We start from the raw sequence: 11,633 nt of genomic DNA on the forward strand, positions 1-11,633 counted from the left end.
GTGGGCGCCTCCCAAGGTCAGCCCGTCTTTGCGGGCGGGGCCCGCGCGGGGTCCGGCCGCGCTCGCTGGGCCGCGCTCGCGTTTCCCCGCCGGCGCCCCCGACTCTCCCGCCGGCCCGGCCCGGCCCGGCCCGGCCCGCCCCGCCCGGAGGCCCCGGCCCGCCCCGCGCTCAGGCCCTGGGCCCCGGGTGCGCGGCCCGCCCGGCCCAGAGGGCGGTTGCCGGGTCCCGGGCAAAGGCCCCGAGCCCGGCCCCCAGCCCGATGCGAGCGCCGAGCTCGGGGCTGCTCACCTCGGGGCCCGCGCGAGCGGCGGGGCCGGCCTGGGGCGCCTCCTCCCCGCGCCTCCGCCTCGGCAGCTCCGCCTCTGGGCCCGGCCCGCCGCCCAGCTTGGAGCGCCCGGGAAGCGCGTGCCGGCCGCCCGGCGCTGGGAGCCCGGGGGCGCCTTTCTCCCCCGAGGCCGGAGGTCCGCGTGGGGCTGGGCGCCAGGCGTGTGGCCGCGGAGCGGCCGGTAGCCGGTGGCCCTGCCGGAGGGACGAGGCCAGGCAGGGGCCCCTGGTCTCAGCGCTCGCCCGCGCGGCCGGCCGCGCTTCCTGGACTGCGTGTGCTGGTGCCGGGCCTGGGCCTGGGCCTGGCCCCGCGGGCTGGGCGCCACGGAGGGTGCTGAGCGGGAGAAGCTCCCGAGCGGGCGGTGCGCCCCCGCCTGACTGCTGGCTTCTGACCAGCAGAGAGAGCTCCCCGTCCTGGAGGGAGACACGGGCACCCCAAGGAGGGTACGGGCCTTGGCGCTGGAGGACAGGCGGGGGTGGGGCGGGGCAGGGGCTGCAGGGGCAGCCTCAGATCTGGTGTCCCCAGCCCAGGCTGAGCGGCCGGCCCTTGGACGCACGCGCGGTGGCGGCCCCTGGCCGTCTGCTCTGTGCTGTGCATCAGCGGCCGCAGGCGTGAGAAAGACTGCCTCGGGCCTTGGAGCAGCCTGGTGACACACTCAGGCTGGGCCGCGGCCAGGGCAGGAGGGGCCCCGCGGCCAGTCCCCGAGAGCAAGGACTGCGGGCCGCTGACCCCAGCGGGCTGCGGGAGGCCCCGGCCCCGCAGAGGACAGACGCGGGCGATGGCGCCCTGCCCCGGAGCGCTGGCGGGCTGCTGGCTGGCCGGCGCGCCCGTTTGGACAGGGCAGTCTGGGCCCAGCCGCGGGGGGGCTGGGAGGAAGAAGGGTGGGGCACGAGAGGGTAGGCAGGGGAGATGTGCGGGCGGGACCACCAGGCAGGGGACCTGATCTGGGCAGCAGGGGGAATTGCTGTGGCGAGGCTCAGCGGATCAGTGGGAGGGGGTCTCCCTGGGCCGGAGGAACCCTGTTGGGGAGGGGAAGGCTGTGGCAGAATCAGCCCAGGTAAAACCGTGAGACGAGGTGGCTGCTGTGGTGCCTGGTCACCTGCCCAGAGCAGGGGTGGGGGGACCCAGAGGGAGGAAGCAGAGCACCCCAACTCCCCTGGGTGCCCACAGGGGCCAAGCTGTGGGCGCACGGGCGGCATGGAGGCACCCCGCTCCAGGGCCGGGGCTGGAAGGAAGAGGACCCCCAGGCAGAGGGGGAGGTTGGACCCCCACCTCACACCACGTGCGCAGACTGCCAGGGCCCGGGCGATCCCGACACATTCAGGACTTTGTGCATTAACAACTAGAGCTCCCGGATGCGGGGGAATGTATCTGCCGGGGGCGGGGGGGTGGGGGGGGCTGCAGCCCGACCACACAACAGCCACCGGTTCGAAGCCCGACACACGAGGGTCTGAGTGGACGCGTCTGCAAAGATACACAAATGGCCAGCGAGCCGCGAGAAGTCCCTCCGCGCAGCTGTCGTCCGGGGAAACGCAAACAAAAGCAGGAGGCGCCCAAGCACCAGGGGTGGTCATGAGGGAAACAACAGCAGGCGCCCCTGGGGCTGTGGGGCCCTGGACGCAGGCCCGGGAGGGGCCGGTCTCTCCCCCAGGCCCAGGAGGAGGGTCTCTGTTCAGCCCTCGTGTGCCCGCTGCAAGGGGGCGCAGGGGGTGCTGCTTGGCTACAGCCTCCGGTGCCTCCCTGCCAGCCCTGGCGCCACGGTGTCCTCCAGCACTGGGCAGTGCCCCCCCTCGGGCTCTCCAGGGGCCCTGGGGATGCTCCTGAGTCTCTGAGGGGGTCCAGCAGCGCCTCTTACAAGACATTCCTGGGGCACAGTGGCCCAGCTGTGAGTCTGGCCCCACGGCTGCCTCCAGGGGCTCCCCTGAACGCCAAGATCCTCCGATCTCTCCACCCCCCACGGGCTGCTCAGCCCCTGACTGGCCCCACGGGGCACAGGAGCTGCCTTCCGGGGCGCCCAAGCCGGGTGTCCCCCTCTGGGCAAGCATGAATGGGCCAGCGGCCTCTGGGCTGCTGCTCCCCGTCCCTGGAGGGGCTCGCGCCTTAGCGAGGCGAGGCGGTCCGGGGCGGCCCCTGCCTGCCTGGGTCCTGACCCCACGAGGGGGGCTTGCCCATCCTCCACCCCGCCGTGCGGACGGCGCCCAGCCCAGAGAGGCTGCAAGCAGGCGGGCACCCCGCCCCGGCCCGGCAGATGCCGTGCGTCCCCCTGCCGCGTCCGCGGCGCCGGGCTGTGGCGGGTCAAGGCCGCACCCTCACCCCGGGGCCGACGGAGCCCCGCGCCCCAGCGCAGGGACAGAGGCCGAGGACGCCCTCCCTCTCCGGCTCCTCCGGGCCGTCGTCTTCCAGTCGGCGCCGAGCCGGACGGGGACGCTGCCGCCCGCGTTCCCCAGGCCGGGGCAGGGGAGAGCCGGACGCGCGAGCTGCCTGGCTCCCGGGCAGGGCCTCCTGCCCCCGCGCTCGCCCAGCAGCGCCCTCACACCCCGCCTGAGGGAGGGGGTCCTCCCCGCACCCCGGCCTCGCCCGCGGCTGGGTCGGCCCCCTCGGCCCCACGGGTCGGCCGGCGCCCAAGGTCCCTTCACCCCAGGGGCTCCCCGTCGGCCTCTGCCCCCAGGTCAGTCTTCCGCGGCCCCTGGGCCCCGGGCTCTCCCGGCCCCCACCCTTGCCAGGGCTCCTCGGCTCGCCGGCTCCGAACCCCGGCCTCGCCGCGCCCAGCCAGGAGGGGCGCGGGGCCAGGCGGCTCCGGGGCTCACCTGCCGCCCGCGCGGGCGCCGCGGCCCTGGGCCGCCGGGGGGCAGCAGTGCCGGCCGCCTGGAGCCGCGGCCGCCCGGGGTGGGGGGGGTGGCCGACCGGCTTTGTCCTCCGCCAGGCCGGGGCTTTCCGAGCGCCCGGAAGCTCCAGGCCATCTCGGGACGCCCCGCGGTGGCCTGGCACCGCCTGCTCGGGTGGAGGGGCAGCTGCACCCCTGTCCCCGAGGCCACACGCCGAGAGCCGGAGCCCTGCCGCCACCGGCCTGACCCCCACACCCCGCGCACACAGGCCCCCGCCAGAGGGCCCCAGCCAGCTCCACGCGGACTCTGTTCCCGCGCGGCGGGGAGCGGGCACCCGGCAGGCTGGCAGCAGTGGACTGGGGAGGAGCCGGCAGGGGAGGCTGGGCCGGGACAGGCAGGTCAGGGCTCACCTGGGCCGGGGTTTCGGGGAGCCTGCGCTTTGGGGGTTAGAGGTGTCTGGCTTGAGACAGGTGCGTGCTGAGCGCCGAGAGGGGGTCTCTCGCCAACGGTTCTAACAGCGAATTCTGTGCTATTTGATGGTGACCCTGAGGTCACCCCGGGGACCCCTAGCCCGAGGCAGGCCAGCATGGTCATTGGACGCTCCAGGGACCGCTCTGGAAGGCGTGGGAGCAGCCGCAGGCCGGGCGTGGGGCAGGCGACAGGGCGAGGGGCGCTCTGTCCCGGAGCCAGAGTGCACCTGAGGACCAGGCAGCAGGCCTTCCTTGCTGCAGGCAGCCCCCGCAGGCGTCCGCCCGATGGCCCAGAGGGGAGCGGTGGGCAGAGGAGGCACCGCCCGATGCGGGGGACAGCGCACCTGGGAGCAGCTGCCCGAGGAGGCGGAGTCAGCCTCGGGGGTCCGGGCTATGGCCTGGGGGAGGCGGGACGGGGCCTTCTCCGTCCTACCCTGGGCCCAACGGCCTGGCTGTGTGCCAGGCAAGGGAGCCAGCAAGTTTGGGGAGCAAAGCGGTGAGGCACGGGCCTAGGGAACCCACAGGGGCCCTGCCCAGTCAGCACAGCATCCCCAGGAGACCCCGGATCCCATGTCAGAGTGCTCGGAACTGAATCGTGCCCTGCCCCCCCAGTACGGTGAAGCCCCCCACCCCAGTGTGAGCGTGAGCGGACAAGGCTCTACGACGCAGACGAGCGCGCGATCCCTCTGTCCCCGACGCACAGTAGGGCGTCTGCAGGCACAGACACCTCCACCCCGGCTCTGCGCTCCTGCTGCAGGCCCCATCGGTGGGTCTGCAGTGGCAGCCCCCCTCCAAGAACCCCCAGAGCCGCTCCAGGCCTCCAGGAGCACTGGCCCGACCTCGTGTCCTTGGGGTGATCGGCGGCGGCCCAGAGGCCCTGCTCTCACTGCCCTGAGCCACGCCTCCTCTCTGGAAGGGCACGTGGCGACACCCTGAGTCACCATTTTTGTTTGGGGGTCTCAGGAGTTGCGAGCTGCCAGCCGGGCCAACAGGAGGGAAGGTCAGCCCGCTGCACCCCGCAGAGGCTAACCCGAAGTCAGGCTTGGGGGGGCCAGGGACCCTGGGATGGAGGACGTGTGTGCTCCCTGGCAGACGAAGGTGGGACGGGCCCTGGGCCGGGCCCGCCCGGCTGGGGGCAGATCTGCCCTTGGGGGTGGGCGCCTGCGGGCAGACCCCAAAGATGGCCCACCCGAGCCACCACAGCCCCCCTCTCAGCTGCCCCACCCCAAGCCAACAGGCAACTTGGACGGTGGGCAGGGGCCTCTGCAGCGGCTCCTGCCCCTCCACACCCCAAAGAGGTCATTTTGGCAGCCAGAGGTGCGGGTGCCAGGGGCCCCTCACCTTAAAGGTGGCGGCTCTCACCGGACGTCTGGAGCCAGGGCCCCGGGTGCTTGGCAGGGCGGCCAGGGTGGCCTGAGCCTCAGCTGCGCCTCCCCTGCCCGGCCTGTGCCCCGAGTGCCCAGGGTGCTGGCAAGTCCTCGCTGGATCCCGGGACGGGGTGGGGCTCGCCCGGTCCTCCCCCACAAGGCGAGCGCCCGCTGCTCGGCCTCCAGGGGGGTTGCCGCTCCGGCCCGGGGCTGTCAAGGCCTGGACGGATCCTGCCGCGGCCGGCGGCGCCCTCCCCTAGTCTGAGGCGGCGCGAGGCGGGCACCCGGCTGGGTGAGCGTCCGCTTGGGCCTTGCTGCCTCTGGAGCGCCCCCACGTTGAGGGTGGTCCGTCCGCGTCTGGCTGGGCAGAAAGCCCTTTCCCGGGGCGGCTCCCGGGATCCGCGCGCTGCGCAGGAGCTTGTCCGCGCGGGGCAGGTGCAGCGGGAGCAGCGGGCGCCCCCGAGCCCCACACCTCCACGATGCACGCGGGGGTGCGCCCAGCTGGCAACCGAAGATGGGGGGGTGGGGGGCCCATCTGATCCAGTCTCTGAAGCCTGAGTTGGGTGAATTCTCCCAGCAGCCCGAAACCCCGCCCCGTGTCCCCGCGCCCCAGGAGGCTCACCCACAGGCACAGCCATGGAGCACCCCAGGGGCTGAGGGCCCCCGGGCCTGGGCAGCCCCCGGCCCTCCCCGCGTGGCGCCGTGCCCGTCCCGCGTCGCTGCTGGTTCTCAGCTCTGCCGAGCGCCGACCCTGAGGGAAGGCGGCGCCTTGGCCAGAACGAAGTGCGACCGAAGCAGGAATTGGCCACCGGAAGCCTCAGGAAGCCCCGCGTGTCCTGCGTCCGAGCAGCAGCAGCTGCGTGGCGGGGTCTGGAGGGGACCGCGGATCACAGCAGGGCAGCAGCTGGCGAGGGAGCGCAGGGCCCGCGGCAGGGCCCCCCTGGGGGCGCCATCATCGGGCCATCGCAGGGAGTGACCCACGGGGCGCCCCAGACCCTCCTGTCTCCCGCTGCGCCCCTCAGCAGTGTGTCTCGTGGATCCGCCCGTTCCGCTCCCCGCTTCTGCCTCTGGGGAGTCCCCTCACCCCCGCCCCTCTGGCCTGCGCCCCAGCTCTTGTCTGCGTAAGGCAAGAAATCTCAAAAAAAGAAAAGGAAAGTCGCAGCTTTGGGTGCAGAGAGGACCTGGGCTGCCGGGCGGTGCCCCCGCCGCTCCCCGAGGGCCAGAGCCACAGGTCAGAGGCACGAACGGGTCAGTGCTCGGAGCCCCTGCCCGTGGGGTCTGGGCGGGGCTGAGCCTGAAGCGCCCCGAGGTCCCGTCCCAGTGCAGGGCCCCGCAGGGAAGGCCACGAGCCGGGAGGCCCTGCCTGGCTGCCCAGAGGGCCCTCCCTCCCGCCCAACCCCAAGTCACGCCGCACCCCCCAGGTCAGCTTCGCGGAGCCCAGCTGCGAATCTGAGGATACATCGGCGGCTGCCGGCGCCACCAGAGGTGCCTGGTCCAGGCCTGGCCGAGCTCAGAGCGGTGGCCCAGCCCGGCCTGTGCCTCCTGCCCCTGGGCCGGGCCGGCTGCCCCGCACTTCTGTGTCCAGGACGCGCCCCTCCCTGGCCTGTGGGTGCCTGTCAGGGCCTGTGGGCTCTGGGGGACCCGGCAGGGGTCCTGGGCCCACTTCCCGGGCCGGCTGCCTCCCCTGCCCGGGCGGGGTGTGGGTGACGCAGCCCAGAGGGGTGGGGAGAGGCTCGAGAGGCTGAGAACTCCAGTCCTTCCCTGCCCGCCCAGGTCTCCAGGCCCTGCCTGGCCTGTGGCTGCTGCTCCCCCCAAGGCCACTGCCCGTGTCCCAGGCGAGTCGTGCCTCCGGTTCCCCGCTGCCTGCCCTCCGCTCCAGTCACCTGAGCCAGGGACTCGGGCCGGGCCTGAGCTGGGCACAGCCGCTCCCTCCCAGGTCCTGCCCAGGAAGGCCACTGGGGGCACCGGGGGTGGGCGCGAGGCCCCCGCCAGGCAGTGGTTGTGGCAGCCTGGCCTCTGGCCACAGCAGGCAGCAGGGAGCACCCCGAGCATAGCAGCTCCCCGGCCAGTGGGTGGCTGGGCAGGCAAGGGGGGTGTTGCTGACCAGCCTGAGTGAGCTGCAGGGTTGTCTCCTCAGCTTGCCAGGTGCAGCTGGGGCGGCCGCGGCTCTACCACCACGGCCGGCTGAGGATGGTGGCCCAGGCCATCCGCTACCCGAGTTCAACCGCAGCCTGTCCGCCGAGGGGGTGGGCATCGCCCGCTGCCCTAGAGGCCCCGTGATGCCCTCCGAGCCCGTCAGCCCGGGTCCCACCCGCCTGCGGGGCTGGGGGTGCGGCCGGGCCCAGCTGTGGGTCACGGCAAGGTTATACCAGCTTTGGTGGGGACCCGGAGGACGTGGAAGTGTGGGAGAGGCGGGGTGGGGCGGCTTGCTGTTGGGGTGCAGGGGAACCCCCGCCCCATCTGGAATCCTCTGAGATTGGGTGGGCGAACTGATGACCCGGACAGAGGCAGGCGAAAGGCCAGACCAGCGGCCTCCATGCGGAGAGGCCGAGGGCAAAGGGTGTGGCTGGCCAAGTGGGGGTGGGGGTGAGGGGGTGGGGGGTGGGGGGTGGGCGTCCTCAGGCGGAAGGAGAGCCCCTCAGATAAGAGGACCAGCCGCTGACAACCCTTCCCCGCCACATTCCTCCAGGCCATGAAAGGGGGAGCAGTGATGCTTCTGCAGGCAAAGGGCAGGAATTTAAGACACGAAGATCCCGGGCCGATAGGGCAGGACAGGCTGGGGCGGGGCAGCGGCTCCTGCCCCCGGGGCTGCGCTCGCCCAGACACGGCCGGGGAGCGGGTGGCGCGGGAGACCAGGACCCAGTGTGTGGCCAGGCCGTGCGGGCTCTGAGCGCCCCTTCTCTGCAATGCTGTGGCTGCTGCTCCTGGCGCTCCCCGGCCCGGGGGGCTCGGCGCCCCTGATGGCGGGTGAGTACTTGAGCCTGCGCCCCGGGGCGCCCAGGAGCCGCCTGCGGGCACCACCCACAGGCGGAGCACGTCCGGCCCGCGCCCCCGACGGCCTCTCTTGCTTCCCCAGAGTCTCGCTTGAACCCCGGGTTGGTGGCCATCGTGGGGGGGTGTCCCGTCTCGCCCAGGAGGTACCCGTGGCAGGTCAGCCTGCGGTACTACAGCAAGGAGACCGACCGCTGGGAGCACCTGTGCGGCGGCTCCCTCGTCCACCCCCGGTGGGTGCTGACGGCCGCGCACTGCGTCCAGCCGTGAGTACTGGCTCTGTCCGGGCGGCGCGGGGGCCGTGGCGGGAGGACATGGGACCGGGCAGGGCCCGGCGCTGACCCCTGCTCCCCAGGGACGACTTGGAGGCCTGCGCCTACCGGGTGCAGCTGGGGCAGCTGCGGCTCTACCACCACGACCGGCTGAGGAAGGTGGCCCAGGTCATCCGCCACCCCAAGTTCAACCACAGCCTGTCCGCCGAGGGGGGCGGGGACATCGCCCTGCTGCAGCTGGAGGCCCCCGTGATGCCCTCAGAGCTCGTCAGCCCGGTGGCCCTCCCCCCTGCGGGGCTGGGGGTGCAGCCGGGGACCAGGTGCTGGGTGACCGGCTGGGGAGCCGTTGAATTCAACAGTAGGTCCCGGGGGGCTTGGAGGGGAAGGGCAGGGCTGGGGGTTACTCTCTGGACCTTCTGGGGTCCCCGAGGCTGAATGAGGTGGGGCTTCAGGCAGGAAGTTTCCGGAACAGATGTCAGGACCTGGCGCTGCTTCGGGCAGCCCTGGGTCTCAGTGCAGACCCTGCCCGCTGGGCTCGCCCTGGGGCCAGGCGGTCAAGCCCTCAGAGCCCTGGACAGCCCCCAGGTCCCGCCGCGGCCCCAGGAGCCCAGCTGCGGAGCTCGGGTGGCCACCGTGGGCGGGGAGGGCCTCCTGCCGCCCCAGCCCTGCTCGGCCGGAGGAGCCGACGGCCACGGGCCGGGACCAGCCATCTTGGGTCTCCCTCGGGGTCTGGGAGGTCCCCAGCATGGGGCGGGGGGAGGCGTGGGGGGGCAGAGCCCCAGCAGCTGCGGCTCACCACGCCCCTCCCTGCAGCGCCCCTGCCCTGGCCCTACGACCTGCAGGAGGTGGAGGTCCCGGTGGTGGGGGCCCAGGAGTGTGAGCGGCGGTACCAGGGAACCTCCTCCCAGCCCGGCCGCCAGGTCATCCTCGATGACATGCTGTGCGCCGGCAGCCAGGGCCTGGACTCCTGCCAGGTGACCGCCCCGCCCGCCCCCGCCCCCCCCACCTGCCACCCCAACCCCCCGCCCCGCCCCCCTCCGGCTGGGGGTGCCGGCTGAGCCCTGCCTCTCCCCGCAGGGCGACTCTGGGGGCCCCCTGGTGTGCCGCCAGAACTGCAGCTGGGTGCAGGTGGGGGTCGTGAGCTGGGGCCGGCTGTGCGGACTCGGAGACCTCCCCGGGGTGTACACCCGCGTGACCAGCTACCTGTCCTGGATCCGCCAGTTCGTGCCTCCGTCTGCCCCGCGCTAGGGGCCGCCTGTCAGGCAGACCCTCTCCCCGGGACGCGCTGCTGCTCCCCAGCCGCGGAAGGCGGGGCGGGGGGCGCCCTGGGCCGGGGAGCGGGGACAGCCCGACCGCGGTGGACACCGGGTCAGACTCGCATTAAAGATCCTGGACGCCGCCCGGCTCCGAGTGTGCGGGACTGCGGGGCTGGGGGCGTCGGCTGCGGGGCGAGGCTGTCCGAACCCTCCTGCTGAGGACGTCTGCCACAGGGGGGCTGCTTGGGGTCTTGCGGCTCCAGCGCAGCCGCCCCTGCCCTCCCCTCCCCTCCCGGGCCACCCCGCTCTGCTCCCTCCACCCCGCTGTCCTGAGCCTCCTCTTGGGAGACTCTAAGTCAACACTTTCCTGGTTCGTTCTGCAAACCTGTCCTGTGACCCTTGACCCCAGGCCGCTTGGGGGTGGCTTCTGCCCTCAGGCGCCCCGACAGCTCCACTGGGATGATGGGGGCCCCATGGCTGCCTCTGGATTCTCTGCCTGTTTGTTATGGGGTGTGTCCTGGAGCCGGTCACGCTGGACGTCTGGCTTCTGGGGACGCTGCGGGGCGGCTGTGGGGGCGCAGAGGGTCCCTGTCGTCAGCGCTGCCCCCGCCGGCCCGCGGCGCCCGCAGTCACGCGCCCGCGCCGGGGCCTGTCCGTGCCCAGAGGGACATGCGGACCCCTGGGTGGCCCCAGGCTGCGCCCGCCGCGGGGCTGCTGACTCGGCGGGGCGGCCGAGTGAGGGTGGGGGCCCCGAGGCCCTGGGCACAGGCCGAGGCGGGGCAGGGGAGCAGCCCTCGGCCTCCCTCTGTCTCGGGGCTGCGGGGCAGGGGGCGGGTGGCCGAGTAGGGGCGGCCGGCGGGGCGGCGGGTGCAGGTGGGAGCGGCGGGGGCGGGCGTGCGAGCGCCGCGCAGGGGGGCGCGCCCAGACCTGGAGAGGCCGCTCAGCGCCCGGGCTCGGGTTGGCCCTTGCGCGCGGAGCTCCGTCTCCACGTCGGGAATCCCGAGAACCCTCGAGAGTGTAGACCGCGTCTCAGCAAAGCTCTGAAAATCAAGCAGACGTGAGCAACGTCAAGCCCGAGACTCCTGGCAGGGCGGCTCTGCCCGGACTGCGGCCCCTGGGGGTGGCCGCGGCTGTCGCCCGTGGGGCCCAGCGTCCAGCCCTGCCTCTTGGGGCCCGGCAAGGCCAGCGGAGGGCAGGGCGGGGCCAGGGTGGGGGTGTGCGCTTGGGGGCTGCGGTGCCCGTGGGTACCCCCCCACCTCCAGGCGTGCGCCGCGACGGGCGGGAGCAGCAGCGGCCCCTCCGCCTGCCCCTGTGCAGCTGCCCGCCCGGCAGCGCCCCGCAGCGCCTTCCCCACCGCACCGCCTCGCGGGCCTCAGGCTCCTCTGCCCCACCCCGGGAATCTGCCGGGGCTCAGGCGGGGCCGCCCCCGGCCAGAGATAAGCGCGGCTCCGGTGTCTCGGCCTCGCCAGAGTCAACAGGGCCCGCGGGGTTCGGGCCTCCCGGAACCGCCCTCCTCCCGCGCTTGGCCACCACCTGGCTCCGGCCCAAGTCCCTGCCGGTCTCCGCTGCCTCGTCCCCAGGACGTGGCCCTGCCCCTCCGGGGCTGCAGGGCCCTGGGGCTGGGGTGGTGGGGAGGGCACCCCTCCTGGGGAGGGCAGGATGAGGAGGGGGGGTCGGGAGCCTCTTAGCCAGAGTCCAGGCCTCGAGGCAGCAGGAGACCGGGGACAGGGCCCGTCGGGGGTCCCCAGGACGTGCGCCTCGGAGGAGGTCGCCCGGGTGCCGGGGGCGTGGCGCACACCCAAGGGGCCCAGCGGTCCCTTCCCAGCTGCAGGGCTGGGGTCGGCTTGTCCAGGGGACACCTGGGGTCCCGAGGCTGGGCTGGCGGGGTCTGGCTCGGCTCTGCAGGTGGAGCCGAGGGGAGGGCGGGAGGGGCCTTGGCCCCGGCACTTCGCCTGCGGCAGGCCCACGTGGCAGGGCCGGGCTGACCTTTCTGTTCCGCAGCCCGGACAGGAGGGCGGGCAAGCCGGCCGGGCCCATCCGGAGTCACGAGTTGCCCGGCTGACTGCCAGGGACCTCCCGGGCCCAATCCGTGCCTGCTCTGGGGCTCCCGGGAGGGGTGTTCGGGG

At 73.9% G+C, this 11,633-nt stretch overlaps 2 protein-coding genes across 2 annotated transcripts in view; both read left to right on the forward strand.

Annotated features, from left to right (window-relative positions):
• RPUSD1 (RNA pseudouridine synthase domain containing 1) overlaps positions 1-11,633 on the forward strand; it is a 177,125-nt gene that overhangs the window by 33,692 nt on the left and 131,800 nt on the right. The gene's annotated exons all lie outside the window — the stretch shown is intronic.
• On the forward strand, positions 7,769-9,547 carry LOC119240236 (mastin-like). The gene is made up of 5 exons (XM_037504606.2): positions 7,769-7,955; positions 8,065-8,245; positions 8,335-8,609; positions 9,065-9,225; positions 9,329-9,547. The coding sequence occupies exons 1-5, from the start codon at positions 7,895-7,897 to the stop codon at positions 9,497-9,499; spliced, it is 849 nt and encodes a 282-aa protein (XP_037360503.1). The 5' UTR covers positions 7,769-7,894; the 3' UTR covers positions 9,500-9,547.

This window comes from Talpa occidentalis, unplaced genomic scaffold, assembly GCF_014898055.3.
Source record: "Talpa occidentalis isolate TD23 unplaced genomic scaffold, MPIMG_talOcc4v2.1 talOcc4.12, whole genome shotgun sequence".
Lineage (NCBI taxonomy): Eukaryota > Metazoa > Chordata > Mammalia > Eulipotyphla > Talpidae > Talpa > Talpa occidentalis.